The 27,872-nt window shown below is 43.5% G+C and overlaps 2 protein-coding genes across 6 annotated transcripts in view; one reads left to right on the forward strand and one right to left on the reverse strand.

The window, feature by feature from the left end:
- The window catches only part of Arcn1 (archain 1), a 27,530-nt gene extending 23,832 nt beyond the window's left edge, over window positions 1–3,698 (reverse strand). The window contains exon 1 of the mRNA XM_031346296.1: window positions 3,534–3,698. Coding sequence (XP_031202156.1) covers window positions 3,534–3,536 — 3 coding nt within the window. The 5' untranslated portion in view covers window positions 3,537–3,698. The remainder of the gene's footprint in view (window positions 1–3,533) is intronic.
- Window positions 3,699–3,740: 42 nt separating this feature from the next.
- Window positions 3,741–26,432, forward strand: Ift46 (intraflagellar transport 46). 5 transcript variants are annotated; one of them, XM_031346302.1, is made up of 13 exons: window positions 3,741–3,994; window positions 8,965–9,056; window positions 9,660–9,756; window positions 13,856–13,932; window positions 17,399–17,532; window positions 19,020–19,094; window positions 19,238–19,331; window positions 19,612–19,740; window positions 21,770–21,891; window positions 22,331–22,397; window positions 25,079–25,139; window positions 25,404–25,489; window positions 26,025–26,432. In XM_031346302.1, exons 4-13 carry the CDS (start codon window positions 13,891–13,893, stop codon window positions 26,118–26,120), a joined length of 906 nt encoding a protein of 301 aa, XP_031202162.1. In that variant the 5' UTR covers window positions 3,741–3,994; window positions 8,965–9,056; window positions 9,660–9,756; window positions 13,856–13,890; the 3' UTR covers window positions 26,121–26,432. The 5 variants fall into 5 exon arrangements, with proteins under 5 accessions (XP_031202162.1, XP_031202166.1, XP_031202164.1 ...); XM_031346304.1 differs by lacking the exon at window positions 3,741–3,994 and adding an exon at window positions 10,603–10,706 and having other exon boundaries at window positions 8,778–9,056; XM_031346306.1 differs by lacking the exon at window positions 8,965–9,056.
- Window positions 26,433–27,872: the final 1,440 nt, after the last annotated feature.

Here is a 27,872-nt window from a genome sequence, read left to right on the forward strand (position 1 = left end):
CAGCCTGGGCTACAGAGTGAGTTCCAGGACAGCCAAGGCTACACAGAGAAACCCTGTCTCAAAAAAAACGAAAAAAATAAAATAAAATAAAAATAAATAGGTAAAAAGGAGGGGGGCAGTTTTCTATAAGCACGAGGATCTGGATCTGAATCCTATCACCTACATAAAAAGCCAGACATGCAGCCATGGTTGCAAATGCCTATAACCACAGCATCGGAAGTCAGATACAGGCAAATCCTGAGAGCTCACTGGCCAGCCAGCATAGCTCAAACAGCAAGCTTCTGGTTCAATATAGCGGGGAGCAAGAGAGAAGATACCCAAACCTACACCACACACCCACACCCCTGTACCCCAACATATTCACAATCCGTAAGTTTCACTATCCTATAAGTCTATAGATTTTATAAGTTTAAGCATTTGAAAACTTCTCAGTAGGCTCAATAAGTAAAGGTATTTGCCATCATAGTAAGTCTATTTATTATCTTCTTAATTAAGAACAATGTTCTATAGATAAGTGAATTTTAGAAATGGGTATTATCAAGTTTATTCAAATATAAGGTTAGTTTTGGTTTTTCTTGGGGAGGGCGGCTCGAGACAGGGTTTCTCTGTGTAGCCATGGCTGTCCTGGAACTCACTCTGTAGACCAGGCTGGCCTCGAAATCAGAAATCCACCTGCCTCTGCCTTCCAAGTGCTGGGATTAAAGGCGTGTGCCACCACCGCCTGGCAAATATATAAGGTTAGTTAAAAAATGCTTGGCAAATGTTAAGAAAATTAAGCTTACAGAAAACTAAAGCAAAAGGACAAATCAGAAGATGCAATTCAGCTAGCATGGCCAAGTATGTCAGGAAGCCAAGACAAGATGATAATGAGTTCCAGGTCAGCCTGATTATATAGAGATCTTCTGGTTAAAGAAAAGGAGATGAGGGCTAGAGAGATGGCTCAGCGGTTAAAAGCACTGACTGCTCTTCTGGAGGTCCTGAGTTCAAATCCCAGCAACCACATGGTGGCTTACAACCATCTGTAATAAGATTGGATGTCCTCTGCTGGTGTGTCTGAAGACAGCTACAGTGTACTTACATATAATAAATAAATCATAAAAAAAAGTAGATATTTTCTCTTGAATATTTTGCATTTATAATTCAGTAAAACCAAAGAAAATTTATTTCTCAAAACAATGTTTATGGACCTGTAACTTATTCTGAAATATATGTTTTAAAAGATAGAAAGGAATAGATGACAATTAGGTGTGTGATAAAATAATTATAGTGAAATTTTAAGAGAAACTAGTTGGTAGTTATAGGACTGTTCCCTATAGGGTTCTTTAAATTTTTCTAAATATGGAAAATCTTCTATGTTGAGGAAAAACTACTAGAAATTTTGATGCAACTTTAAAGTCAAAATTTCAGCCCACTTTTTTTTCTTTTTTCTTTTCACCCCACTTAATAGAACTCTATTGTACAGTGATCTTTCTATAATTAAGTAGGGCCCAAAAACATACAAAAGTAATTCCAAGCAGGTCTTTGACTTGACAAAGTAAAATATACTGAGATAACTGCTCTCCACAACATAGAAATCTGTAGCTATCAGGATTGTGCTAAGTGTTGTATTCAGAAATATAGGACACAGCTATATGAATATGTATTCACATCAAAAGGACAAGCAAAAATATATGTATGCACACCTACAAAAGTATACACATATGCACACATACGTATACACATAAAAGTATACCACATATGCACACACATGTGCAGGTATACACACATTACCTCGGAACACCTAGGGCTTTACTGCTCCTCAATTATCTTACCAAGTCTGACACATTCCTCCATTATCAATGAATTTAAAATATTAAAAGTTCCAAGAACATTTTAACAAACTAGATTTTGGAAAAGATTATCTGGAATTTTGTTTCCATAAGGTTCTAATGTTAATATTAAAAATTACACACTCTACCATAAACTGAACACTCCCTAAAATGTAAAAGGCAGAGGTTAGCCTGGTCAATGTAGTGAGTTTCAGGACAGGCAGGTCAACATATCAAGAAACCATTTCTCTAAAATCTAAAAAATGGGGGCTGGAGAGATGGCTCGGCAACTTCTTAACAAGAAGTTAAGAGTACTTCTTGTTCTTGCATATGACCTAGGTTAGAATCCCTGCACTGGGAGGCTGACAAGTATCCATAACTCCAGTTCTAGGCGATCCAATACCATCTTCAGGTGTTGTACAGACACACAACTTCATATACATAAAATATAAACATCTTAAAGTATAAAAGAAAAAACCCATACAAACACAGTAACAACAACAACCATAAAAAAATCAACCCATGGAATTGGGGCTCAGGGTTGGTATTGAGGTTTTGGAAATTTTATGTCTAATACCAAATTTTGGGAAGGCAAACCTACTTGATGTAATTTATACACCTGAGACTGGAAAAAAGAACTTTCTGTAGTTTAAAGACCAAACATGAATTTCTCCTCTAACCAAGTTCTTATCAAAAGAGTTGTTAGTAGAACTTAATAGGACAAGTACCAAAAGAGTCATGTTACTTATGTATGCTTTCAAAGCACCTTAAAAATTTCTTCAAAAAGTCACTAGAGCCGGGCGGTGGTGGTGCACGCCTTTAATCCCAGCGCTTGGGAGGCAGAGACAGGCGGATTTCTGAGTTCGAGGCCAGCCTGGTCTACAGAGTGAATTCTAGGACAGCCAGAGCTACACAGAGAAACCCTGTCTCAAAAAAAAAAAAAAAAAAAAAAAAAAAAAAAAAAAAAAAAGTTACTAGATCGCTGGAAAACGGAGATTCGCTTCTTTTTCACGAATATTCAGATTTCAGTTGATAAAGGAGGATCTGGTGGAGTCAACTCTGCTTTCTCCAATCCTCACCTACAATAATTTCTCCTATCTTGGTAGCAGATGAGTACATAAAAAGTCTCCGATGACACCTAAGCACAGCTCACCTCTCTCTTCCACTCCACAGCACAGCTATGGTTACAATAAGCCACACTCATGTCACGCCACCTAAACAGTAGGTTCCTTAAAGACAGAACCTACTGTGTTATCACTCCGTTTCTCTAGGTTCTAGACACACTCTGCACCGGCCTCACAGCCAAAGACACATGTATGCGCTACCATAGAACAGGGTAGCTCCGGGAACACCGGGGCCCTACTTCCCTCTTTCAATTAAGAAAGAAAAAAAGAAGAAGAAAAAGAAAAAGAGCTTTGAGACGACTTGGTGACAGGAGGGCGAAAAGCGGCGGACAGGCCCAGTCTTGCGGACCCGGAGCTCGCAGGGAACCGGCGGGACAGGAGGGCGGAAGGCCCACGATGTCGACAACCACCAGCCCGCGAGGGTCGGAGTGGCGGCGGACGTGGCGGCACTGCCGGCGGAGGCCGGGTGGGCGCGGCAGCTCGCTCGAGTACTCCGGGAGGCCGTGCCAAGCCCGGGCGGATAGCAGGGCTCCGGGCGCGGCTACTGCGGTCCCGGCCCAGCCGGCGAGGACGTGGCGAACGAACCCGGCTCGGAGCTTACCATGGTGAGGCTGCAGGTGGGGCGCGCCGCGCTCTGGCTCTGCAAGGGCTCGGGCTGCCGCCCAGAGAAGCGGAGCTCTGGCCGCTCCGGACCTGCTGCCCCTGACAGGAGCCTCCGCCGCTTCGCCTCTTGCCAAGATGGCGGCCCCAAGCCACGTCTCCAACCGGAAACGGCGTGGGTCAAAGGGCGGGGGGCGGGGCCGACGGGCGGCTTCTGGGTGTCGGTAAACTTAGTCCTCCGTTAGCCCAGGATTTGAAGGGAGTAGAATTGTGGAGCGTCGTCCCTCTGTCCTTTCTTTCTCTTTGCCTGCGTTTAATTGGTGCTTCTTCTTAAAGTTCATAAAACCACTCCATGGAATCTATAAAATAATCTATGAGCATGAGGAACTAGTATCCAGAATACATAACGTCTACAACTCCTGTAATAAAGCCGGCATGGTGTCCCCTCACCTGTAATCCCAGGTAAGTAGGAGGAAGATCAAAAATTGTCCAGCCGGGAACACAGCACTCGGGAACCAGAGACAGGCCGATCTCTGTAAATTTGAAGCCAGCCTGGTCTACAAAGCAAGTCCAGGAGAGCCAGAGCTACACAGAGAAACCCTGTCTTGAAAAACAAAGCACTAACTAAAAAACTTTAAAGAAAAGAGTAATAAAATACCGACACATACTACAACATGGATTAACCTTGAAAACAGGTGAAAAGAACCGGATGCAAAGGCCGCTATTTGTGTGCAAGGTCCAAAACAGGGATATTTGTGAAAATAGAAAGCATATAAGTGATTTATTGGAGTTCCAGAAGACTAGGAAGTGACTGCTAGTTCATGAGAAGCTTATGTTCAGATTGTAAGTGTCACGGAATTACCCAGAGGTAGATATCCTGAAAGCCACTGAACTGTATGCTTTATCTTCAATATATAATTATTTTATTTTAAAATCCTGTGTGTGTTTAGGTATGCACCTGAGAATGCAGGCGCTGCCTGATATGGGTGCTGGAAATCGAACTGGGGTTCTCTGAAAACGCAACTCTTGACTGCTGAGCCATTTCTTGTCCTGAACTGTATACTTAAAAAGGGTGGGGTTTTTTTGTTTTTTGTTTTTTGTTTTGGTTTTTCAAGACAGGGTTTCTCTGAGTAGCCCTGGCTGTCCTGGAACTCACTTTGTAGACCAGGCTGGCCTCGAACTCAGAAATCCACCTGCCTCTCTGCCTCCCAAGTGCTGGGATTAAAGGCGTGTGCCACCACCGCCCGGCGTTAGGGTGGGTTTTTTATTTGTTTTAGGGTCCTGAGAGATAGCTCAGCAATTAAAATCCTATATTGCTCTTGCAGAACACCAATCTTACAGATTTGGTTTTCCCCTGCCTCAAAAAAGAAAGAAAAGAAAATGTATGTTCACAAGCATCCTTGGTTGTGAGAGCCTTAGAGGCCATATGACATAAGTTAAGACAAACCAGGAGTCAGAGTGACCTGGGCTTAACTCCTTTTCAGTGCTTAAGGCCTGAATCATTAGTTAAGTCTCTACACCTTTCTAAGCCTCAGTTACTACTCTTTAAACTGCTGGTAACACATACTTCATGAAATGTATGAAGTTAGATAATATAAAATAAATTAGACTGTATAAGCTAAGTGTTCCACCACAGTAATTGCTCTACAAGTTATACTTGTTATTATAGACATAGCACCACAAAAATAAAACAAAAAAAATAGCAATTTTACTAAAAACATAGTTTTGAGACAGTTTTACTTCATATACCTGGCTGACCTAGAACTCACAGAGATCTGCCTGCCTTTGGATCTTAGTGTTAAGATTAGAGGCAATTCCATTTTTAACTTGAAGCAGCAAAAGAGGTGTGTGCTAGTTAGTAGCCCCCAAATGAAATCAACCTCTGTTCACCAACTAACAAGTGGATAAAGAAAACACAATATACATCCCAACAAAGCATTGAGGTGAGTCACATCTGCAACAGCTTGAATGAAACTGGAGAACATTCTGTACATTAAAGAAAGAGAGGGGGCTGGTGAGATGGCTCAGCGGGTAAGAACACTGACTGCTCTTCTGGAGGTCCTGAGTTCAAATCCCAGCAACCACATGGTGGCTCACAACCATCCATAATGAGATCTGATGCCCTCTTCTGGTGTGTTTAAACAGCTATAGTGTACTTACATATAATAAATAAATCTTTAAAAAAAAGAAAGAAAAAGAAGGTTGGGCAATGGTGGCACATGCCTTTAATCCCAGCACTTGGGAGGCAGAGGCAGGCGGATTTCTGAGTTCGAGGCCAGCCTGGTCTACAGAGTGAGTTCCAGGATAGCCAAGGCTACACAGAGAAACCCTGTCTTGAAAAACCAAAAAAAAAACAAACAAACAAACAAAAAAAAAACAACAAAAAAAAACACTAACAGAAAATAAAAGTAAAAATTAAAAAACAAATTAAAGAAGAAAGAATGGGCTAAAGAGACAACTCAGTGATCAAGAGCATTGGCTGCTCTTCCAGAGAACCCAGGTTCAATTTCCAACATCCACATGGCAGCTCAGCTCACAACTGTCTGTAACTCCTGTTCCAGGGACTCTGACAGCCTCATGTAGACATACATGCAAGTAGAAAACCAATCTACATAAAATAAAAATAAAATTTAAGAAAGGAAGAAATATGTTCTGGTATTCTGTTGTATAGAAAAGTTGACTATTAAGAACATAATATAGTTTAGTATATATTTATAAAAAAAAAATCTAGAAGGGAGAACCCTGATTTTTTTTTTTCCCACAAAATAATGAGAACTGATGGCAGCACACATGTGGAACAGAGGTACTTGAGAGGCAAAAGCAGGATACTATGAGTTTGAGGCTAAGTCCATATAATAAAGCGTAGGCCAGCAGGAGGTGCATCATGAGCCCTTGTGTCAAGTAAGAAAAAAGAAAGTTGAGGGGCTGGAGAGATGGTTTAGTCTTTAAAAGTACTGTCTATTCTTCCAGAGGTCCTGAGTTCAATTCCCAGCAACCACATGGTGGCTCACAACCATCTATAATGGGGATCTGATGCCCTCTTCTGGCCTTCAGATGTACATGCAGCAGAGCATTCATACATAAAGTTGGGGTTTGTTTGTTTGTTTGTTTGTTTTCCTTCTCTCTTCACCCTGCTCACTCCTATAAGGATCTAGAAATGCTAGGATTTGAATATTTTGTAATGTACACATGTATAGAAACAACACAAATTGCGCCATAAATCTGTGCAATTTTTAGGTATCAATTTTCTTTTTTGTTTTGTTTGTCTGTTTGTTTATTTATTTTTTCGAGACAGGGTTTCTCTGTATAGCCCTGGCTGTCCTGGAACTCACTCTATAGACCAGGCTGGCCTCGAACTCAGAAATCCGCCTACCTCTGCCTCCCAAGTGCTGGGATTAAAGGCATGTGTCACCACTGCCCGGCTCGGATTTTCTTTTTTAAAGAAGTATGTCTTAAGTCTCTCATTTTTCTTTTTCTGAGTTGGGATTGCAGGTCTGAACACTATAGTTTAGTGCTCTGCTGCAGGCCAGAAGAGGGCATCAGAACCCCCTTACAGATGGTTGTGAGCCACCTTGTGGTTGCTGGGAATTGAACTCAGGACCTCTGGAAGAATAGACAATTCTTTTTTTTTTTTTTGTTATCATTTTTTTTGTGTGTGTGTGTGGGAGGGTTGGAGCTCCAAATGCATATAGCCATGGCTTTCCTGAAACTCGCTTTGTAGATGAGACTGGCCTAGAACTCAGAGATCCATCTGCCTCTCCCTCCTCAGTGCTGGAACTAAAGGATATGCCACCTTTAGTTCCAGTACTGAGGAGCCATGCCTGGCTTCACTGTGTTTCTTTTTAAGGCAGATTTTGCAGTGAATTTCTATGATTCTTGCATGTTTCTCTAACCTTGATTTCCCAAATTAATTCCATCTATAGTGTTATTTATTCATTACATTTTCCTCAATCACTTGTTCCTTGATTTGTCCAGTGAGCATTCTGTTATTGAGCTTATTATTGCTTTATTTTTAAAAAACTCTTTTATGTGTATGGGTGTTTGGCCTGCATGTAAGCATGCGTCTGTGCCTTTGGAGGCCAGAAGAGGGCATTTAGATATCCCTGGATCTGGAGTTACTGAGGGTTGTGAGCTGCCATGTTGTTGCTGGGACTAGAACTTGGGTCCTCTGGGAGAACAACCAGTGCTTTCAACCACCAAGCCATCACAAAATTTGATTTAAAAAAAAAAAAAACTTTATTTCATGAAGGAAAGTGTGTGTGTGTGTGTGTGTGTGTGTGTGTGTGTGTTCATGCGCGCATGTGTATGTGTGCATGCAGGTCAGAGGACAACTTTATGGAGTTGGTTCTCTCCACTTTTACATGGATTCTGATGTTTGAATTGTGTTTGTCAGATCACCCCGTGCCTTCTGGTAGCAAGTGCCTTTACCTGTCAAGCCAAGCCAAGCCAAGCCCTTACTGTGATCTTCTTTAATCCAGAGGCTATGTCTAATTTTACTATAGGATCCTATTTTACTTTTTGAGAAAGAGGGTCTCATGTAACCCAGACTGGCCTTGTACTCCTGACTCTCCTTTTTCCACCCTTTCAAGAGTTGGAATTATAGACTTGCACATCATGCCTGCCTTCCTGTGAGGATTTTCAAAGTACTATTTATGCAGTCTACTGGTACTAGGAAGAATTTTAACAGACTCCATAAAGTTGCCCTCTGACCTGCACAAACACCACACACACGTGGCATATGTGCTTTCCTACATGAAATAATGTGTTATTTTTTATTTTTGTCAGTTTTTGTTGTTTTGAACCTGGACCTCAGTAGCCCACCCAGGCTGGCCTCAAATTTATCAAGTTACTGACTGAGGCCGATCTTGAACTCCTAATCCTCTTGCCTCCACCTCCAAAGCACTAGGATTACAATTATGCACCAACTTGCCCGGCTCATAGTTTTGTTTAGCGAGTAAAAATACAGGACACAGTTAAATCCTAATCTCAGATGAAGGAAGAAAAAGTATTCTCATATGACATAGGATACCGTGAGGAGAAGGGCTATCGTGCCATATTGATGCTATAAAAGGGCTTTTAAACATGCTTGAAGAGTGTCTAAATTGTGGTTTAGGCGGTCTTTGAGATGACAGTTTCCAGTTGGAGGAAAGAAATCCATTAGCCTGGCCTTCCACCTTTGGCCACTAGATGTCACAACTGACTCAGTGGCGGAAACCATAGATAAGCAGGCGGCTTGGCCGCCTAGTGCGCCGGGCCGCTGTATCCCTGCGCCGCGTCTCTTCTTCCGCCACCACCCGCCGAACCGGGCGGGGATGAGGGGGGGGGGGGCGCCGCAGGTCTCGCGATCATTCCTTCAGCTTCTCGCATTGTTTTGTTTTTATTTATTTATCTTTTTGCCTAACGACTGACTACAGGCGGCTTGTTGCACTTAGGGATCCTTGAAGTGGCCGGGCCTGAGAGTGAGACCCCAGTCCTAGGCTGGGGTTCTTTCCAAATAGAGGAAACGGATCCAGAGGGGCTACAGGTAATTCGTGCTCCGGCAAGTGCACTCCCGACCTCCGTTCTTTGCTCTCTGCTCCCCACCAACTGCCCTGGATCCTTGACTCTCCGAGAACCCAGTGGGACCCCATCGTCAAAACGGGTTTGGAAGTAGAGGTGATGCTTTGAGGATTCGTGGATGGGGCCGAGACTGGAATTTGCCTTCTCTCAGGACCATCCTTCCCCTTCTCGAGTCAGAGGTGACCCACAGGTTGAACTGTCTATACTCTAGAATTTCAGTAGCCGGGTCCCATCCCTATACCCTCCACCCCCTGACAGAAGCCTCAACAACTGTGCGAAAACTGACGAAACCTGAGCCGGCCGCAGTCTGCCTATGCAGGCGTACTTCCCTTGACTGCATCTTATGTATAGCTTTTGGGTTGCTGCTGGAAACGGTTGGATACCGTTTTCCTCCGCAGTTCTCTGGGCACTCAGCCAGTGCTGGCTAAATAAGAGTTGAAGCTGATTATTTGCTTGCTCTTGGGTCCGGAAACTTTCCTTTGGGGAAAGCTTGGATGGGGTGAATGCATCTCTGATCGGAGTGCTGGTCCATGGTAGGAGCTATGTAATCGTATCTTCTTTTGCTTAGACCAAAATTGTTGAGAACCAGACATACGATGAGCGTCTAGAGATTAACGACTCGGAAGAGGTTGCCAGTATTAGCACTCCAACCCCAGGACATCAAGGTAAGAGAAGATGGGAGATGAAAAGGGAAGGTGGTTTTCAAAACAGTGGTGCCGATAGGATTCAGGTTGTATTCAGCAAGCTTTTAGATTATATCAGCAAGTGTTGACCTCCTGTGTTAACTTGCCGCTAATTTTGCTTTCTCACTAGCTGAGGAAGAAATCGGTTCATCAGATTTTGGGATCTTCTTTGAGTGCAAACTTAACCCCTATCATTGTTAACTTTATGTTAGTGTTCTGTATAAATTCTGGCACAGGTTCACTGTGGTTTTGTTTTTTTGTTGTTGTTTTTCGCTTTTGTTTTTTGGGTTTTTGTTTTGTTTTGTTTGTTTTTGATTTTTCGAGACAGGGTTTCTCTGTATAGCCCTGGCTGTCCTGGAATTCACTCAGTATTCCAGGCTGGCCTAGAATTCAGAAATCCGCCTGCCTCTGCCTCCCAAGTGCTGGGACTAAAGGCGTGTGCCACCACTGCCCGGCTTTGATTATTTTTGAATTGTTTATGTGTATGAATGTTATTTGTCTGCATGTTTCTCTGTGAACCAGCTGCCTGTCTGGTGCCCTCAGAGTCCAGAAGAGGATGTCAGGTCTTCTTGAACTGGAGTTACAAATGCTTTTGAGCTGTCATGTGGGTGCTGGGAATTGAACCGTGGGTCATCTGGAAGATCTTAATCATTGAGCCATCTCTCCAGCCTGGCTCACTGTGTTTTTGTTTCTAACAATTCATTAAGATGCTTCATAACTTGCCCTTAACTTGCCACCCCAACCATAATTGCAACAGAGTTTTATCAGGAAAACTTGACAGCATTCATTTATTCACCTAACCTTTTTTTGTTTTGTTTTTTGAGACAGGGTTTCTCTATGTAGTCCTGGCTGCCTGTAATTCACTCTAGACAAGGCTAGTCTTCAACTCAAGAGATCTGCCTGCCTCTGCCTTCCCATTGCTGAGAATAAAGGTATATGCTAGCACTCTCAGCCCACCTAACATTTTTGAATGCTTGCTATGTGCCATGTTAGCACAATGGCACACAAAAAAGACACACCCCTGCCATCCTGACATTTGTAATCTTAGAAGAAAGATGGCGGTGACTAAACAGTCATTATGAAGAATGTCATGTGTGCAGGGATGTAGGCAAATGGTTTACTGCTATGAAACATAATGCTGGTGGGTGGGGATCCATTTGTCTCCAGGGAAGATTCAAGAGAGGGGAGTGTGTTATGGTCTGATCAGAAGGGAGGAAAGAGGCATATCAAACAGAATGCAGAACCAGGTAGAATTTATTGGAGAAGTACACAGGTGAAACTGGGGTGGTGAGTGGAAGTACTGTGGCAGTGGCTGGGTTGCCATGGTAATGGTTTGGACTGTGATGAGAATAGACACATGGCACAGATACAACCCAGATTGCCATTACAGAATCATTAAGACTTGCTTGTGTGTTGGATTTGAATCTTGAGTTGGGGATCACACTCACTTTTGTTTACTATGGTAAAATACACATGATATAGAATACTATTTTAACCACTTCAAGTGTAAAGTTAAATGGCTTTGAGTACATTTACATTTCGTGATAACAGTAACCTCTGTCTTAGTTAGTTTTCTGTTGCTGTGATAAGACACCATGGTCAGCCAGGCAGTGGTGGCACACGTCTTTAGTCCCAGCACTTGGGAGGCAGAGACAGGCGGATTTCTGAGTTGGAGGCTAGCCTGGTCTACAGAGTGAGTTCCAGGACAGCCAGGGCTATACAGAGAAGCCCTGTCTCGAAAAAATAAAATAAATAAATAAATAAATAAATAAACGAACAGACAAACAAAGAAACAAAAGTTTTCCTGATTCCTTTCTTCCTTCCAGTCCCTGCTAACCACTACTTTGCTCTTATGAATTTGCCTATTAGTGGCATTTCCTAGGTGTGATGGTTTGTATATGCTTGGCCCAGGGAATGGAACTATTTGGAGGTATGGCTTTGTTGGAGTAGGTGTGGCCTTTATGGACTAAGTAGGTGTGTCACTGTGGGCATGGCTTTAAGACCCTACTCCTAGCTGCCTAGAAAGTTAGTATTCTCCTAGCAGCCTTCAGATGAAGATGTAGCATTCATTTCTCCTGCACCAGACCTGCCTGGATGATAATAGACTGAACCTCTGAACCTGTAAGCCAGCCCCAATTAAATGTTGTCATTTATAAGACTTGCCTTGGTCATAGTGTCTGTTCACAGCAGTAAAACCCCAACTAAGGGACTAGGTAAAATCATAATGTCCTTTTGTGACTGACTCATGTCACATATACATGTTTCAAGGTTTGCTTATGCTATAGCATGTAGCATAACTTTTTTAATTTTATGGTTGAATAGTAATCGTCTATTGTATGGATACACAATGTTTTTAAGTCTCTCATCTAATGAACAGGTTGGTTTTGCCTATGGCAGTTATGAACAATGTTGCTGCTGTGTCTGGTGGTGTACAAGTGTCTGTCTGAATTCTCATTTTTAGTACTTTTGAATATATACTTTATTTTCCACATTCCAGAATGCCGCATGACTCTCCATGTCACCCTTGCACAGGCTGTGTTAATCTCTGCCTCACTCCAGGCTTTCATGTGTATGTATGTGAGCATGTTGAGTAATACTGAGCCACTAGGTTCTTTTACTCCAACATGTTAGGGTTTTATTTGTTTATATGAAAATAGGGCTTTATTCTGTGGAGCCTGGACTAACCTGGAACTCACCGCCTAGCTTAGGCTGGCCTTGGATTTGAGGTACTCCTGCCTCAGTTTCCTGAGTGCTGTAAGCTACTATGTCCAGGGACTTAACAAATTTATGCTCTTTTCAGCTGTGGACTTGTTTTCAGCTGGGTAATTTAATAAGTCAAAAAACGTTTAGTTTGCATCTAATGTTTCCATGCTGGTTAATCTTACATCTGGTTATACTTTTGATTTCAGAATGTTGTTATTCCTACAGATTCTCTTACTGATTCAAATTCAAATTCACAGCTAGCTGCTATTGGCTGGGCTCTAAGTCACTCCCTTCCAGGTAGGCTTTGTCACTCAGTCCTGTCACTGACCCCCATTTAGAGGAGAAAATACTGAAGCTCAGAGAGGGTAAGTCACCTCGTGCAGGTGACAGAGTTGCCCTCAAGCCCTCCTCCCATTAGCCCAGCAGCTGTTGCTTCTCTATTCACTCACTTTACCCCTGCTTCAGTTCCATCTCTCTTCACACAGTTGCAGCTAGTCGGTTAGTGGAGCATCTAGTCCAGAGGAGTGCTTATAACAACGTCCTGAATTGACACAGCTATGACTAGAATTCAGTACCCTAGCTCTCCCCTCATGTTTTATTTTATTTTATTTTACTTTATTTTATTTTATTTTATTTTTAAGACAACATCTTACCATGTAGCCCTAGTCTTGAATTCACAGGTCCATCTGCCTCTGCCTCCCTAGTGCTAGAACTAGACATGCTTGCTTGGTGTGTGTGTGTGTGTGTGTGTGTGTATGTGTGTGTGTGTGTGTGTGTGTGTGTGTGTGTGTAGTAAAAACCATCTGTAACCTTGTATTTTTCCACATGTCCACTTTGTTCCCAGAATAGTAACTCTGAGACTTATATATAAATAATGCTTAGGCCAATAGCTTTGGCTCTATTTCCCGACCAGCTCATATATAATTACCCATTTATTTTATTCTAAGTCATGCCACATGGCTGGTTACCTGGTCCTCAGTTTCAGACGACTGCCTTTTTTGTTTCTGGGGTAAAAATCTTCTGTACCTGACTATTTCCCCCAAATTCCTCTATCTCTGCCAGATGTCTCCCCTTCTAATCTTGCCTCAGCTCATTGGCCAAGGTTTAAAAAATAAAAAATGGCAGGTAAATGTTTCTATACATTGCACAAAAGATTCCCTCTACATATGTGTCTTTGTGAGTTCAAGGCCAGCTTGGTCTACGAAGTGAATTCCAAGGTGACCAGGCTACATAGAGAAACCCTGCCTTGAAAAACTGGAAGGAAAAAAAAGCAAAGAAAAAAGGAAAACCAAAAATATGTAAACTAAAAAATGTAAACTTTTTTGTCTTTTTAAACAATAATTTAACCATCAACTAATGGAAAGATTCTTCCTCTAAGGCCCTCCTTTTTCTGCTGCTCTTCCCAACAAGACGATGGCTGATAACAGCAGTGATGAGTACGAGGAGGACAACAAGGTGTGTGCGCTGAGACCCTGGGCTACGCTGAGATTCGGGCTCTGAGTGTGGTCAGTGTGAGAAGGTGTGAGTCTGCAGGAACACTCACCTCTAGTGCCTGAGGACCTTTGAGCTCCTGTAGGAAAATCAAGAGTGGAGTCTTGAGATGATGGCATCTTCAGGAAGAAAGCCTGCTATTGTTATTTCCTGTCACATGCTAGCTATCAAACCTAGAGTTTCACATTTACTGGTGAGCCCATCCCTGACACAGACTGTCATTACAGCTGGCTTTTAGTGAGTAGTTTCATCTAAAATGTGACAGTGTTTTAGACTTTATTGATTATAAGAATCAACTAGGCCAGGCAGTGGTGGCACACGCCTTTAACCCCAGCATTTGGGAGGCAGAGGTAGGCGGATTTCTGAGTTCCTGAAGCCAACCTGGACTACAGATTGACTTCAGGACAGCTAAGGCTACAGAGAAACCTTGTCTCAAAAAACAAAACAAAACAAAACAAAAAAAAGAATCAACTAGGATGTTTGCCCAAAAAAATAAGATGTGTTGGGCTAATAAGATGGCTCAGTGGCTAAGAGCACTGATTGCTCTTCTAGAGGACCTGGGTTCAACTCCCAGCCCATAATTGGCAGCTCACACTGTAACTCCAGTTCCAGGGAATCTAATGTTGTCTTTGGCCTCTCTGGACACCAGGCACCAAAATCTTAGTCACACAGTGAGCAGTTTTTTATTATATTTTTATTTATTTATGGGGGAGGGTATGCACATACATATGTATGGAAATCAGAAAACAATTTGCTGTAACTCTCCTTCCAGGATGTGAGTCACAAAGATCAAACCAGGCTGTGCATGTTGACACACATGCAAGTAAAACACCATACACATGTAATAAAATAGTAAAACATAAGAATATAGATTTCCTAGATCTCTCCCAGAGACTCAAAGGTCCTATCTCAGAACTTATATTTTTGATAAGCAGTCTTAGAAATTCATATACTAAGCAAGTTTTTAGAATTATTAGCCCAGGCATGGTTTTATATTCCCAGCACTTGCAGTGATGCCAATATTTTGTGACACTAATATCTTTTTTCTCTTTTTTCTTTTCCTTTCCTTTCCTTTCTTTTTTTTATATATTTATGCGTGGGTTTTTTGGATTTTGGTTTTTCAAAACAGGATTTCTTTGTGTATTAGCCCTGGCTGTCCTGGAACTCACTTTGTGGACCAAGTTGGCCTTGAACTCACAGAGATCTACTTGCCTCTGTCTCCCAAGTGCTGGGATTAAAGGTGAACACCACCACTGCCTAGATCGACAGCCAATATTTTTGTTTTTGAGACAGGTCTCTATAAAACCCTGGCTGTCCTGGAACTCACTATGTAGACTAGGCTGGTCTCAAACTTAAGAGAAATCTATTCCATCTGCCCCTGCCTCCTGAGTGCTAAAATTAAACTCATGTACCACCATGCCAGTCTGACAGTCAATATTCTTAAAAGTTGCCTGTTGCCAAAACTGTCCGGGCTGATAATATGGTTCAGTAGGTAAGGGTGCTCCCCACCAAGTTTTGACCACCTAAGTTTGATCTTTGTGACTCACATCCTGGAAGGAGAGTTACAGCAAATTGTTTTCTGATTTCCATACATATGTATGTGCATGCCCTCCCCCCATAAATAAATAAAAATATAATAAAAAAACTGCTCACTATGTGACTAAGATTTTTTTTTTTTTTTTGGTTTTTTGAGACAGAGTTTCTCTGTGTAGCCCTGGCTGTCCTGGAACTTACTCTGTAGACCAGGCTGGCCTTGAACTTAGAAATTCACCTGCCTCTGCCTCCCAAGTGCTGGGATTAAAAGTATGTGCCACCACTGCCCGGCAAGGATAAGTTCTTATCAATTATACCAGTATACCAGTAAAATATACTAAATAAATTTTACATTTGTGTGGTTAGAGTAAATATTAGAAGACATACTATTATCCATTATTAGAGGAAAATGTGACCAAATCCAGGTCTTTTTTGGGAGTTCACATCACTAAGACGGGCTTTAAATTCCTAATCTTCCTACCTCCATCTCCAGAGTCCAGGGATTACAGGTATGGACTACCAGTTTATGTGGCAGTTGGAGTTGAACCTAGGGCTTCCTCCATACTAGCTCTCAGAAACAGATGCTGCGAGTTGAGTTCAGGACCTCTGAAAGAACAGCCAGTGCTCTTAACTGCTGAGCCATCTCTCTAGCCCCTAAAAGCTACTTTAAAAGGAGACCAATTATCCACCTGTCAGGTCCTAATGGAGGGCATGCTACAGGCTATGAGCACAGAGGCAGAGATGTGGACCCTGTCTCAATAGTCTCTGCTAGTGCAGACACCACCAGGCCCTTTCACGGACCTGAGAGGGTGGAATGGAGCATGGCCAGCCAGAAACTCAAACTTTAGGCTATAATGTCAAGAACAAAGAGGCCTGTTATTCTGAACTAAAATGTGTAGTCATTTTAACTCACAGGGAAAGGGACTGTGGACAAACTAGATACAACATGAAGGAGGTATTGCATAGTGGACACGTGAAGCCCCCTACTCTCCAGAGCTGCTACTGTGAATCCAGGCTCAGGGTTGATTATGGATTTTATTCTGCTGGTATTTTCAGCACCTTACTCTGAGCATTCTTGCAAATTAGATGCTAGGTTTCTTTACGGTCTTTGAGTACTATGAGCTTATAAAGTTTGTCTTCCCCACTTCATCTTTCCTTACTCCCCAAATAATTTTGAGTTGTTACCCTTCTCCAATATTCATTTATTTAATATGTAATTTTTACAATTGTGTGTGTATCTTTGCACATGAGTGCAGGTGCACATGGAGGCCAGAAGAGATGTGCTCCCCTTGAGCTGGAGTTATAGAAGGAGAGGCTGTCAGCTACCTGATGGGGGTTTTGGGAGCCAAATTCCAGTCTTCTGCAAGAACAGTTTGTGCTCTTAGCCACGGAGCTATCTCTCCAGTCCTCTATGATTTATTTTATTCTTAATTATGTATACATGGGGGCATGTGGTTATGTGAATGTAAGTGCAGGTGCCCTCAGAGTCCAGAAGGATCCCCTGGAATGGAGTTCCAGGCAGTTGTGAGCCACTGGACATGGATGCTGTGAATGAGTATCGGGTGTTCTTAATTGAGGAGCTATTTCTCTAGCCCCACCACCCTTTTCTAAATTTTAGAGAGTGAGGTTTCTGGATAAAGTTTATGTGTAGCTTCCAAGATCAAGTAATAGGTCCCTAAGCATAAGATGGATAGAATTTGTAGTGCTTCTAGGAGGGGACTGTGGTTGAAGAATGTGGAAGTCTGCTTAGAAGAAGGTTCTCAGACCCCTGAGGACAGTGCTCCCTGTCTGGTGACGTGGTGGCAGAGTCTGTGGGCACTGTGAGAGCAGTGCAGAGTCAGGCATAGAAACTGAATTGTTCTTTATATAACTGCTTCCCTCTCCCCTTCTCTGCCAGGAGAAGAAGAAGCCCTCCCAGCTGACACCACAACAGGGCTTCAGTGAGAATGATGATGATGACGACGATGACTCCTCTGAGACCGACTCCGATGACGACGATGACGACGAGGAGCATGGAGCACCTCTGGAAGGGTAGGAAGGACCCTGTGCCAAGGGTACATCCTTCAGGATGGCAGGGGAAAGGGCTTATCTGGGAGTAGATTGCAGCATCCTTTGATGCCCTGTATTTACGATTTTCCTCCTATCTCAGGAGCCCAGCACTGCCTCGTCTGTCCTGTGATGTCACTTAAACTATCTGAGACATCTGGACTTGGCAGACCTCAAACCTAAAATGTTGCTCCTGCCTTTCAAGGAGCCCCCAGTTTGGGAAAGTGTGATGTGCATATGCCAAAGCATTTCTATGTAGTGGGGTACACTGCATGCACGCAAGCATTCCCAGTTTAGGCTGAGGTCCTTCCTGGCCAGGAGAGAAGAGCTTCAGGGCCTCACACTGAGGCAGGGCTCTTGATGATGCTAAGAAAACAAGAGCAGCAGCAGTAACAACAACAACAGCAACAAACCCCATCTTACCCTGTTGCATCCCCATTGTCATAGTGAGTCGTGATTCATTCCTGTAGGTTATGATCAACATGTATTCTGAAGACCACCATCCATTTACGCTGGGGATATAGCTCAGTGGTCGTGTATTTGCCTGGATATATGAGGCCTCAGGTTGTATTTATGTACTTTATGTGTGGATTGCACCCATGCACACATACATATAAAATATAAATATATTTTAAAATGTATAAAATAAACTTAGTGATGTTGGACATGGTTACACAGACCTGTAATCCTACCACTCAGGAGGCTGAAACCAGAGTATTATAAGCCTGTGGGCAGCATGAACTATAGAAGACCCTGTCTGAGAAAAACCTAAGGCTTGGGTCAGATGGCCTAGAGGGTAAAGGCACCTGCCTTCAAGCCTGAGAACATGAGCTCATTCCTTGGGACCCATATGGTGGAAGGAGAGAGCCAATTCCCTAATTGTCTCTGACCTGTGTACACATATCTATTCTCTCATACACTGTATCTTCCTCTCACCTCCATGTGCATGCACTGGTATGTGCACCTACACATGTATATACATCATATTCATCACACATGTGTGTATACATATTCAAAGATTTTTAAAAGTTATGTTGTGGGGCCTGGAGAGATGGGTTAGCAGTTAAGAGCACTGGCTCCTCTTACAGAAGACCTGGGTTCAATTCCCAGCACCCATGTGGCTGCTCACAATTGTCTGTAACTCAAGTTGCACTGGATCTAACTCTTTGGGCTTCCTTGGGTACAAGGTACAAATGTAATGCAGAGTCACACTTGTAGGCAAAACACCCATACACATTTTTTAAAAAAGTGCATGGGTTTCCTGCAGCTTTCTCCTTTAGTATAAGAGATAATTGACAGCTAACTATAATCAATGTCAAAGCTGCCTTGTAGGCCACCAGGAATGTAGGATGTGGCAGGGGCAGAAGGTAGGCTTGAGCTCACATCCCTGTTGGTCAAATCACACATGGGCTGCCAGGCCTGCTGCCTGTGCTCCCCGAGGGCCACTCTGACCTGCATGTCTTCTTCCCCAGGGCTTATGATCCTGCAGACTATGAGCATCTGCCAGTCTCAGCTGAGATCAAGGAACTCTTTGAGTACATCAGCCGGTAAGCATGAGAGCCAGCTGTACACACCTCGCCTGCCTTGCCCAAGCCTTTGCACGCTCTACTCTAAAGCAGCACCAAGCTCCTTTGGGACTTTTTAGTCCAGTCAAGTGACATTTACTGACTGCTTCCATCTTCCCTTGCAGGTACACACCTCAGTTGATTGATCTGGACCACAAACTGAAACCTTTCATTCCTGATTTCATCCCAGCTGTTGGGGATATCGATGCATTCTTAAAGGTACAGGTGGTTCATCCTAAAAATGTGCCCCCTAGGGTTTGTTCCAGCTCCTCTATTCTAATACTTCCTCTAGTTTCTCTGATGAGCATTGGCTGCCTTAATAGTGCTTACTATATTGGAGTTCCTCCTCCAGATTCTACTCACTGTGTTATGTGATACAGTATTTTGTGTTTGTCTCCTAACTAACCATGAATTTAGCCCCATGTATGTGTTTCATACATCATGTTTGTTCATTCGCAATAGGACTTAGTCCAGTGATCTTAACCTTTCTCTGAACCAGGTGCCGCGTCCTGACGGAAAGCCTGACCACCTTGGCCTCTTGGTGTTAGATGAACCATCTACAAAGCAGTCAGACCCTACTGTGCTTTCGCTGTGGCTCACAGAGAATTCCAAGCAGCACAACGTTACGGTGAGCTGCTGCTCTAAAGCAGGGCCCAGCTCAGAGGCTACACTGCCATTTTGTATTCAGTTGACCAGTGCCTGTTAAAGGGGGTGTAGCTGCAGACCAGCCCAGGTTTTTAGTGATGGCTTTATTAAGGTACAGTTTACATTCTGTGAGAGTCACATACATACCTTTTTATTTTTTTAAAGATTGTATATATAAGTGTTTTGCTTGCATGCATGTCTGTGTATTACATGGATGGCCCATGGGAGCCAAAAGTGAGCTGCCATGTTGGTCCAGGAATTGAACTTGGGTCCTCTATAAAAGCAGCCAGTGCTTTTAACCGCTAAGCCATCTCTGGAGGCCTGAGTCACCCTTTTAAATTAGACAGTTCGCTGACTTTCAGTACATTCATGGAGTTGTATGCTTACCTCTACTCTACAGTGAGTATGGTAGTCAGGGTCAAAGCCGTTCTTTTCCATGCTAGCTAAATTCCCTAGCACTGAGCTGAGCTTCAGCCCTTCATCACTAACTTACAGTCTCGTCACTCCAGAAAGAAGCCCTGTAGATGGTGTCCTCAGCTCTTAAACTGTAGCAACCTTCACTCCTCCCTGTGACTGTGTAATGCTCTGTGTATAAACCACAGTGCATTTGGCCCCATCAGTTGTTTCCACTTTTGTTAATGATGTCACTACAACATTCAAGTCTAAGTCTATGTGGCATATGTGTGATTCCTCTTAGATGTATGTGGAGGGGAAGATCACATCAACATTTATTTACTATGGTCAGCATTTTGAAGAACTGCCAAAATGTTTTTTGAATTGGTAGCAGCTCCACCAGCAATGAATAAGAATGTAAACTTCTCCAAATCCTTACTTGCACTTGTGAATGGCCTTTTAAATTCTGGTCATCTAGAGCAGATGTAAAATGACATCTCACTGTGGTCAGCCTTCCCTGTTACCATGCATCCTTCCCGTGGTCATTCCTCCTTGCTTCCACACATCCATCCCACACATACAGCAGGTTTTTTATGTTTTCTTTCTTTTTGAGACAAGATCTCAGGTAGCCCAGGCTAACCTTAATCTTAATCTTCCTGCCTCTACCTCCCAAGTTCTGGGATTGTAGGTGGAAGGTGTACATCACTATGCCCAGTTTACAACTCTCTTTCTTCCTTTTCTCCCTCCTTCCCTCCCCCTCCCCTCTCCTCTCTCCCTTCCTTTCTTTCCTTTTTTCTGTATTTGTTTTTGTTTTTGTTTTTTTGAGATAAAGTCTGTCTATGTAGCCCTGGTTTGCCTGGAACTCACTATATACCAGGATGACCTCAAACTCACTGAAATCTACCTACCTCTGCCTTCCAAGTACTGAGAAAACCCAGCAAACAACACTTTTCCAATTAATTGTTTTAAATTACTGTCCTAGTATGCTTTCTGTTGCTGAGATAAGCATCATGATCAAGAACAACTTGGGGCAGAAAGGGTTTATTTGGCTTACACATCCCATCTCACAGTTCATTCAGTGAAAGAAGTCAAGGCAGGAACCATAAGGCAGGAATCGAAGCAGAACCATGGAAGAGTGCTGCTTGGTGGCTGTTCTTCCTGTCTTGCTCAACCTACTTCTTACATACCCAAGACCACCTGCTTAGGGGCAGCATAGCCCACAGTGTGCTATGAGCTATGAATCATCAACAAAGAAAATGCCCACAGACTTGCCCACAGGACAGATTACTGGAGGTAGGTCCTCAGCTGTAGCCCCTTCTCCTCAGATGACGTCAGCTTGTGTAAACTTGACGTAAAACAATAACACATAGAAACCCCGAACAACCAACAGTTATTATGGGTTGATTTGGGTTTCTTTTTCTTTTTTGGTTTTTCGAGACAGGGTTCTCTGTGTAGCCCTGGCTGTCCTGGGATTCACTCTGTAGACCAGGCTGGCCTTGAACTCAGAAATCTGCCTGCATCTGCCTCCCGGGTGCTGGGACTAAAGGCATGTACCACCACTGCCTGTGATTTGAGTTTCATTGTAATGTTTTTAATCATTGTTCTTCTTATTTTTCTAGCAACATATGAAAGTAAAGAGCCTGGAGGATGCAGAAAAGAATCCCAAAGCTATCGACACCTGGATTGAGAGCATCTCTGAGTTACACCGTTCCAAGCCCCCTGCGACTGTGCACTACACCAGGTGACGATAACTGCATGGCACTATGTAGTCTTGGCTGACCTCCTGCTTCTCTGCCTCCTGCATGACAGTACCTGGCAGAGATGTGACTTTACCACTGTAGTTTATAGTAAGTGTCACCGTTTCTGACCCTTTGCTCCTGAGGAAAGGTCTAAACCTGGGAGTAAACTGGATCAACCTGAGGTCCTTAAAGAAAATGCACATTTATACTGTACTTCATGTAAAATAGGAAAGATGGCAGCTGCTGGCAGATTGCAGGTGCAAAGATGAGAGTTCTCTGCTATGGTTACTGAGCTGGGTGCTTCAAACCATGCTCTGGTAAATTTGGTTTTCCAGTCTAGGTTCTCCCCAAACCCTGGTGTGCCCAGGTGAGGACCTGGTTTAGAGGTGGCTAATGTCATTGCTCAATGATTCTGCTTCTTATTTTCTTCTCCACTTTTAGGCCCATGCCTGACATTGACACTCTGATGCAGGAGTGGTCCCCGGAGTTTGAAGAGCTCCTGGGAAAGGTGAGGGAGAAGGAATAGGCGTAATATGGCATCTGTCCAGGGCCCAGTGTTCCTCTCTTCCTCTTATCCCTCTGACTGTTTAATGGAACTGGAACCCATGATAGAAATATGCATATGAGAAAGCTTGATTACTTTGCCAACTGAACATACTGTGTAACCAGCACATGGCTGTTTACTTCCAGAAACCTCTCCTCTCCCCTTCCACAGTGACCATTGCTCGGTTTTTGTATTTTCTCTGAATCTAAACAGCCCCTTCCCCTGCCTATCCCCAGTAGTGGAGATTGAACCTAGGACCTCACGCTGGTAGGCAAGTGCTCTATACTGAGCTAGTCAGAGTGTCAGCCCTCTGAGCACACTCTGTGTCCTCTTCTCTACATGACGGGGACCCATCCATCTTGTTCTATGTCTTGTTTATCCATTTTCATAAATGAGTTGTACACCATCCTTTAAGTTGTGTGTAGGAGACAGTTATGTGCGATGAGCATTTAGATAGTTTCCAGTTTGCATGCCTTTCAGTAATGCTGCTGGGACACTGTACCTAGCAGGCGTGTTTCAAAAATGTGTACACCTACATTACTGCTTTAGATGCTACTTTGTCTAGAGTGATGTTTATGTCCATCTAAGAAATTAATGTCTCATTTTTTTGTTTTTGTTTTTGTTTTTTATTTTTAAAGATTTATTTATTATTTTATAAGTCACCATAGCTGTTTTCACCAGAAGAGGGCGGCAGATCGCATTATGAGATGGTTGTGAGCTACCATGTGGTTGCTGGAATTGGAACTCAAGACCTTTGGAAGAGTAGTCACTGCTCTTACCTGCTGAGCCATCTCACCAGCCCTAATGTCTCATTTTTAATTGCCAAGATATTTAAATTTTATCTATCCATTCATCTATTTTTTTTGTCTGCCTGTCTGTCTTTTTGTCTGAGAATCATCTATTTCCTGGAGATCAATCCAAGGACTTCCTGCATATTAGGCAGGTACCTTACCTGCTGAGCTACATTCTTTGTCCTGTAGTGAGAAAAAGTTTTAAGACCATTCTTTGTTTTTGTTTCAGAGACAGACTCTCACTGAGTATCCTAAACTGGAACTGACTATATAGCCCAGTTTGGCCTCCAACTCATGGTAATCCTCCTGCTTCAGCATCCTGAGTGCTGAGATTACAGGATGAGCCCCCTCACTCAAGCAAAACCAGATTTTTTCCTCCTTTTCTTCAGTACCATACAAACTATCAGCTTTCATTATGATGTGTTCGCGTACACTTGCCTGCTGACCCTTTCCCAGGGTCTCTCTCTCGTCGCCTCCCTATTTGTAGCTTATGCCCCAGTGCACTCCCTTCTGCTTCCATATCATGGGTATTGTCATCTTTCCCACTCTCCCTTAAGTCCTCATTTTCCCCTTCTCAAGGCCCCCTTCTTGTTTGCTTAGCCTCTTCCAATGCTTATACCACATAAATACATATATATAAATATTAACAGCTAGAGACCTCCTGTGGATTTTTGTGTGAGTTTAATTTCATCTTTATGGCTAAGTGAAATTTCATTGTCTATAGGTGTCCATTTTCATTATCCATTTATCCTTTGGTGGACATGTAGACCAAATCCATTTCCTTGTTATTGTGAATAGAGCATCAATAGACATGGGTGCATGAGTGTGTCTGTAGCAGGCGTCTTCTGCGTATGTGCCCAGGAGTGGTAGAGCTGAGGCATGTATGGACATGCTGGTCGTAGGTTTTTGAGAAGCCTCCATACTGACTCCTAGCATAGTGGTTAGCAGTTTACATTCTCATCAGCCATGAATAAGGTTCCAGTTTCACTCATCCCTGCCAGTGGTTGGTGTCATCTATTTCATCGACACTGGACGCTCTGACTTGTATGAGATAGAAGCAAAGTAACTTTGCTTTCCTTAGCCATTGAGGAGATGAGTTTGGGTTCCTTTTTGTGCAGAGTGGGAAGTATGGACCTAATGTCATTCTTTATAAGTGGATTTTGTCTCTCCAGTTGTAGTTACTGCACAGGTTGCTTTCCAGTGTGCACTTCCTGGACTTTTTGATCTACACTGTTTTATGTGGCAGTACTTTGTCACTGTGGCTCTATAACGTAGTTTGAGGTAAGGTAATGTGGCACCTCCGGCTGTGATTTTTTAGTGTAGGATTAACTTGGCTACTTTGACTATCTGTGGTCTTTGTATTCGCTTATGAACTTTAGAAATGTCTGCCCCGCTTGTGTGATGAATGTTACTGGAATTTTGATGGGGATTGCATTGCATCTATATATTATGTCCAGTAGTGTGGCCATTTCCACAGTACTAGTTGTAATTGTGAGGTGAGCACAGACATGCCATGGTGTACATGTGGAGGGCAAAGGGAACTTTGTGGAGTTGCTCTCTCCTTCCATGTCTGGGGATTGACCTCAGGCTACAAGGCTTGCAAGACAGATGGCTTACCTACTGGCAGCAGTGTATATTCCTAATGGTCAAGCCATCTTTCCAGTCCCTTTGTTTGTTTATTTGTTTGCTTGTGACAGTCTCTCAATGTAGCCCCAGATGGTCTGAAACTTAATGTGTAGACCAGGCTATCCTGGAACTCAGAGAGATCTATCTATGAGTTCTATCTCCTGAGTGCTAGGATTCAAGGGCCTATATTGAGACTCTTGACTGTGGGCCATCCTGTGTTCCCACCAGGTGAGTCTGCCCACTGTTGAGATCGATTGCAGCCTGGCTGAGTACATTGACATGATCTGTGGTAAGCTCCCCCCAGCCCTGCCTCTGGCATCTGTGTTCTAGGCCTTTAGAAGGGTTTCCTGATCTCTGCACAGTAGTGTTTTGGTTTACAGTCTTCACTGGAAGCCAGCTGTGCCATTTAGTGCACCTCTAGTGTGGCGTTGGGGCTGAGTATCAAACCCCAAAATAATATGTCCCACTCTGGAGGGAACTGGCATCCTCGACAGAAGGGTCCCAGTGCCACAGCGTGTTGGTTTCCATCCCTGCACACACTTGTCTGTTGCAGCTATCCTGGACATTCCTTTCTACAAGAGCCGGATTCAGTCCCTCCACCTGCTCTTTTCCCTCTATTCAGAGTTCAAGAACTCCCAGGTGAGACAAGCATCATGTTTACCACAGCTGTCCAGGGCCCTGCTGGGGTTGTTCTCACCTGAGCACTATTACCCTTCCAATGGTTAAGTGGGCAGCAGAGAAGGCTGGGGCAGGGAGGTGAGAAGATGGGCTTCAGATGGAGTTCAGTAAGGACCCATGCACACAAACAAGCAGCTTCGTGAATTTGAGCAGGAAGGAAATGGAACATGGGCTTTGTTTTGAAGGAGATGGGCGAATTGCTGTCTCTTTCAAAGGGAAAACTAATGTGTGAGCTTGGAAGCAGACCTAGGAGGAAGACTAAATGGTTGTTTTGTTTTGAGACATGTCTAACTGTGGCCCAGGTTGACCTGGAACTCACGGTGTAGCCCAGCCTGACTTTAGATTCACAGTGATCCTCCTGCCTTAGTCTCCCAACTGCTGAGGTGATAGGCCTGTGCCACCACACTCAGTTTAACTTAAAGGGGTTTTAAAGTGGTTTTCCTTGTGAAAATGCAGCAACCCACATATTGCAAACGTGTCCTCTTCTTTCTTGCAGCATTTTAAAGCTCTTGCTGAAGGCAAAAAAGCATTCACCCCTCCATCCAACTCTGCCTCCCAGGCTGGGGATGCGGAGACACTGACTTTCATCTGAGCCTCCTCCTGGGGCTGTGCTTCAAAGTCAGATGAAGACATGGTCTCTGTTGGCAGCTTAACATCCCCCTGTTCCACAGCTGGGCCCTGGCAACATGAGTCCTGCTGCCTTGTCCTGGAGCAGGGCGCACCTGGGTTATAACCTGTCTCCCATTCCCTTTCCCAAGGAAGCATGTATCCACAGTGCTGTGGGCCTCTGAGTTGGAAGAACTGGAACTCAGAGCCCCAGCACACAGGCTGCGGGAGGAGCTTCCAAAGACACACAGACTCTTCTGTCCGATTGTGATGAATACATACTGGTTTTTGCCCATGGCTCCTGGCTCATTACTGTCCCATTGCTCTGATGATTTCTAGAGTGTGTAGGATCGGATTGGGGCCTGCCTCTGCCTCTGAGAATCATGTCCTTCTATTTGACCTTCTGCCCTCCTTCCACCTCCCTTACTTCCCAAGCAGCCTACAACTCTGAATCTCTTCCCCAAGGCAATCATGGGCATCTGCTCCTACAGTCTTACATTCTTTTATTTTACTTTTGTTGGTGTTGTGAGACAGTGTCTCATATAGGCCAGCTTAGCTTTGAACTATCTGTGCAGGCTGGTCTTGAAGACCTGATCTTCCTGCCTCCACCTCTACCTCCCATGCACTAGACCTACAGGCATATTCAGCCAAATCCAGCTTATTCTTAAATCTGTTGACCTACTTGGATAATAGACCAAGACCCTCATTTAGATGAGGGCTTGCCCCTTACTAGCAAGGAAGCAAGACTGAGTAATTTCCAGACCTCACTGGGCATCGCAACCAATCCACAGCATTAGATCAGACCTTTTTTTCCCAGTCACATGCTGGCATAGTGGTCCAGGTTTCAGCTGTTTCTTCGTGTGACAGCTCCATGGAAACTAAAAAGGTCAGGGCTCAGAGAATTTTCAGTCAGATGCAGGGAAGTTCCCACAAGGTAGCATGCATCTTACACATCTTTGTGAATTTTAAAATAATCTTACTTATTTTTGACTGGTTCTCTGTACAGCCCATAGTCTACAGTTCACTATGAAGCTCAGGCTAGCACGAACTCATTATCCTCTTTCTTTAGGCTCCTGGGTGCTAGGATTACAGGCCTGAGCCACCGTGCTGCGATCGCTCAGATGCCCCATTAGGTTTTCAGAGAACAGACCACAGCAGCTACAGCTCTTATGATCATTACTATTCCACATTAGACTAACAGATACTGAACTGCTGCCCCTCCTAGTGGGCATACAGGTGCTCGCTGTGTGATCCAAAACATTTAACTCTTTTTTTGTTTGTTTGTTTGTTTGTTTTTAAGACAGGGTTTCTCTGTGTAGCCCTGGCTGTCCTGGAACTCACTCTGTAGACCAGGCTGGCCTCGAACTCAGACATCCACCTGCCTCTGCCTCCCAAGTGCTGGGATTAAAGAAAGGCATGTACCACCACTGCCTGACTGATTGAAAACATTTAATACAGAGAAGACTGGCATGGCCCCTACACAAGCATGATGTGATGTGGAAATTCGTGAAGGGATCCATAAAATTTTTTTTCTGTTTGAATCTGTTGTATTTTGTACAGGGGATTATCCTCTTGCTACTTTGTGGATAAATCTGCTTAAAATGTCAAAAAAAAAAAAAAAGGAGGAGAAGGAAGAAAAGGAGGAGGAAGAGGAGAAAAGCTACCTATCGTTTATGATTTGGCAAAGCACTTGTGTGGCACACATACCAGGCCACACAGGAGGAAGTGGAGGTCATTT

Source organism: Mastomys coucha, unplaced genomic scaffold, assembly GCF_008632895.1.
Source record: "Mastomys coucha isolate ucsf_1 unplaced genomic scaffold, UCSF_Mcou_1 pScaffold23, whole genome shotgun sequence".
NCBI lineage: Eukaryota > Metazoa > Chordata > Mammalia > Rodentia > Muridae > Mastomys > Mastomys coucha.

What these genes read in the sequence shown, in the direction of transcription:
- Ift46 (XM_031346302.1), top strand. Translation starts at nt 13,891, where the DNA reads ATGGCTGATAACAGCAGTGATGAGTACGAGGAGGACAACAAG. An exon ending in CCAAGCAGCACAACGTTACG is followed by an intron (nt 19,741 to 21,769) that starts GTGAGCTGCTGC and finishes TTATTTTTCTAG; the next exon opens with CAACATATGAAAGTAAAGAG. An exon ending in CAGAGTTCAAGAACTCCCAG is followed by an intron (nt 25,490 to 26,024) that starts GTGAGACAAGCA and finishes TCTTTCTTGCAG; the next exon opens with CATTTTAAAGCTCTTGCTGA.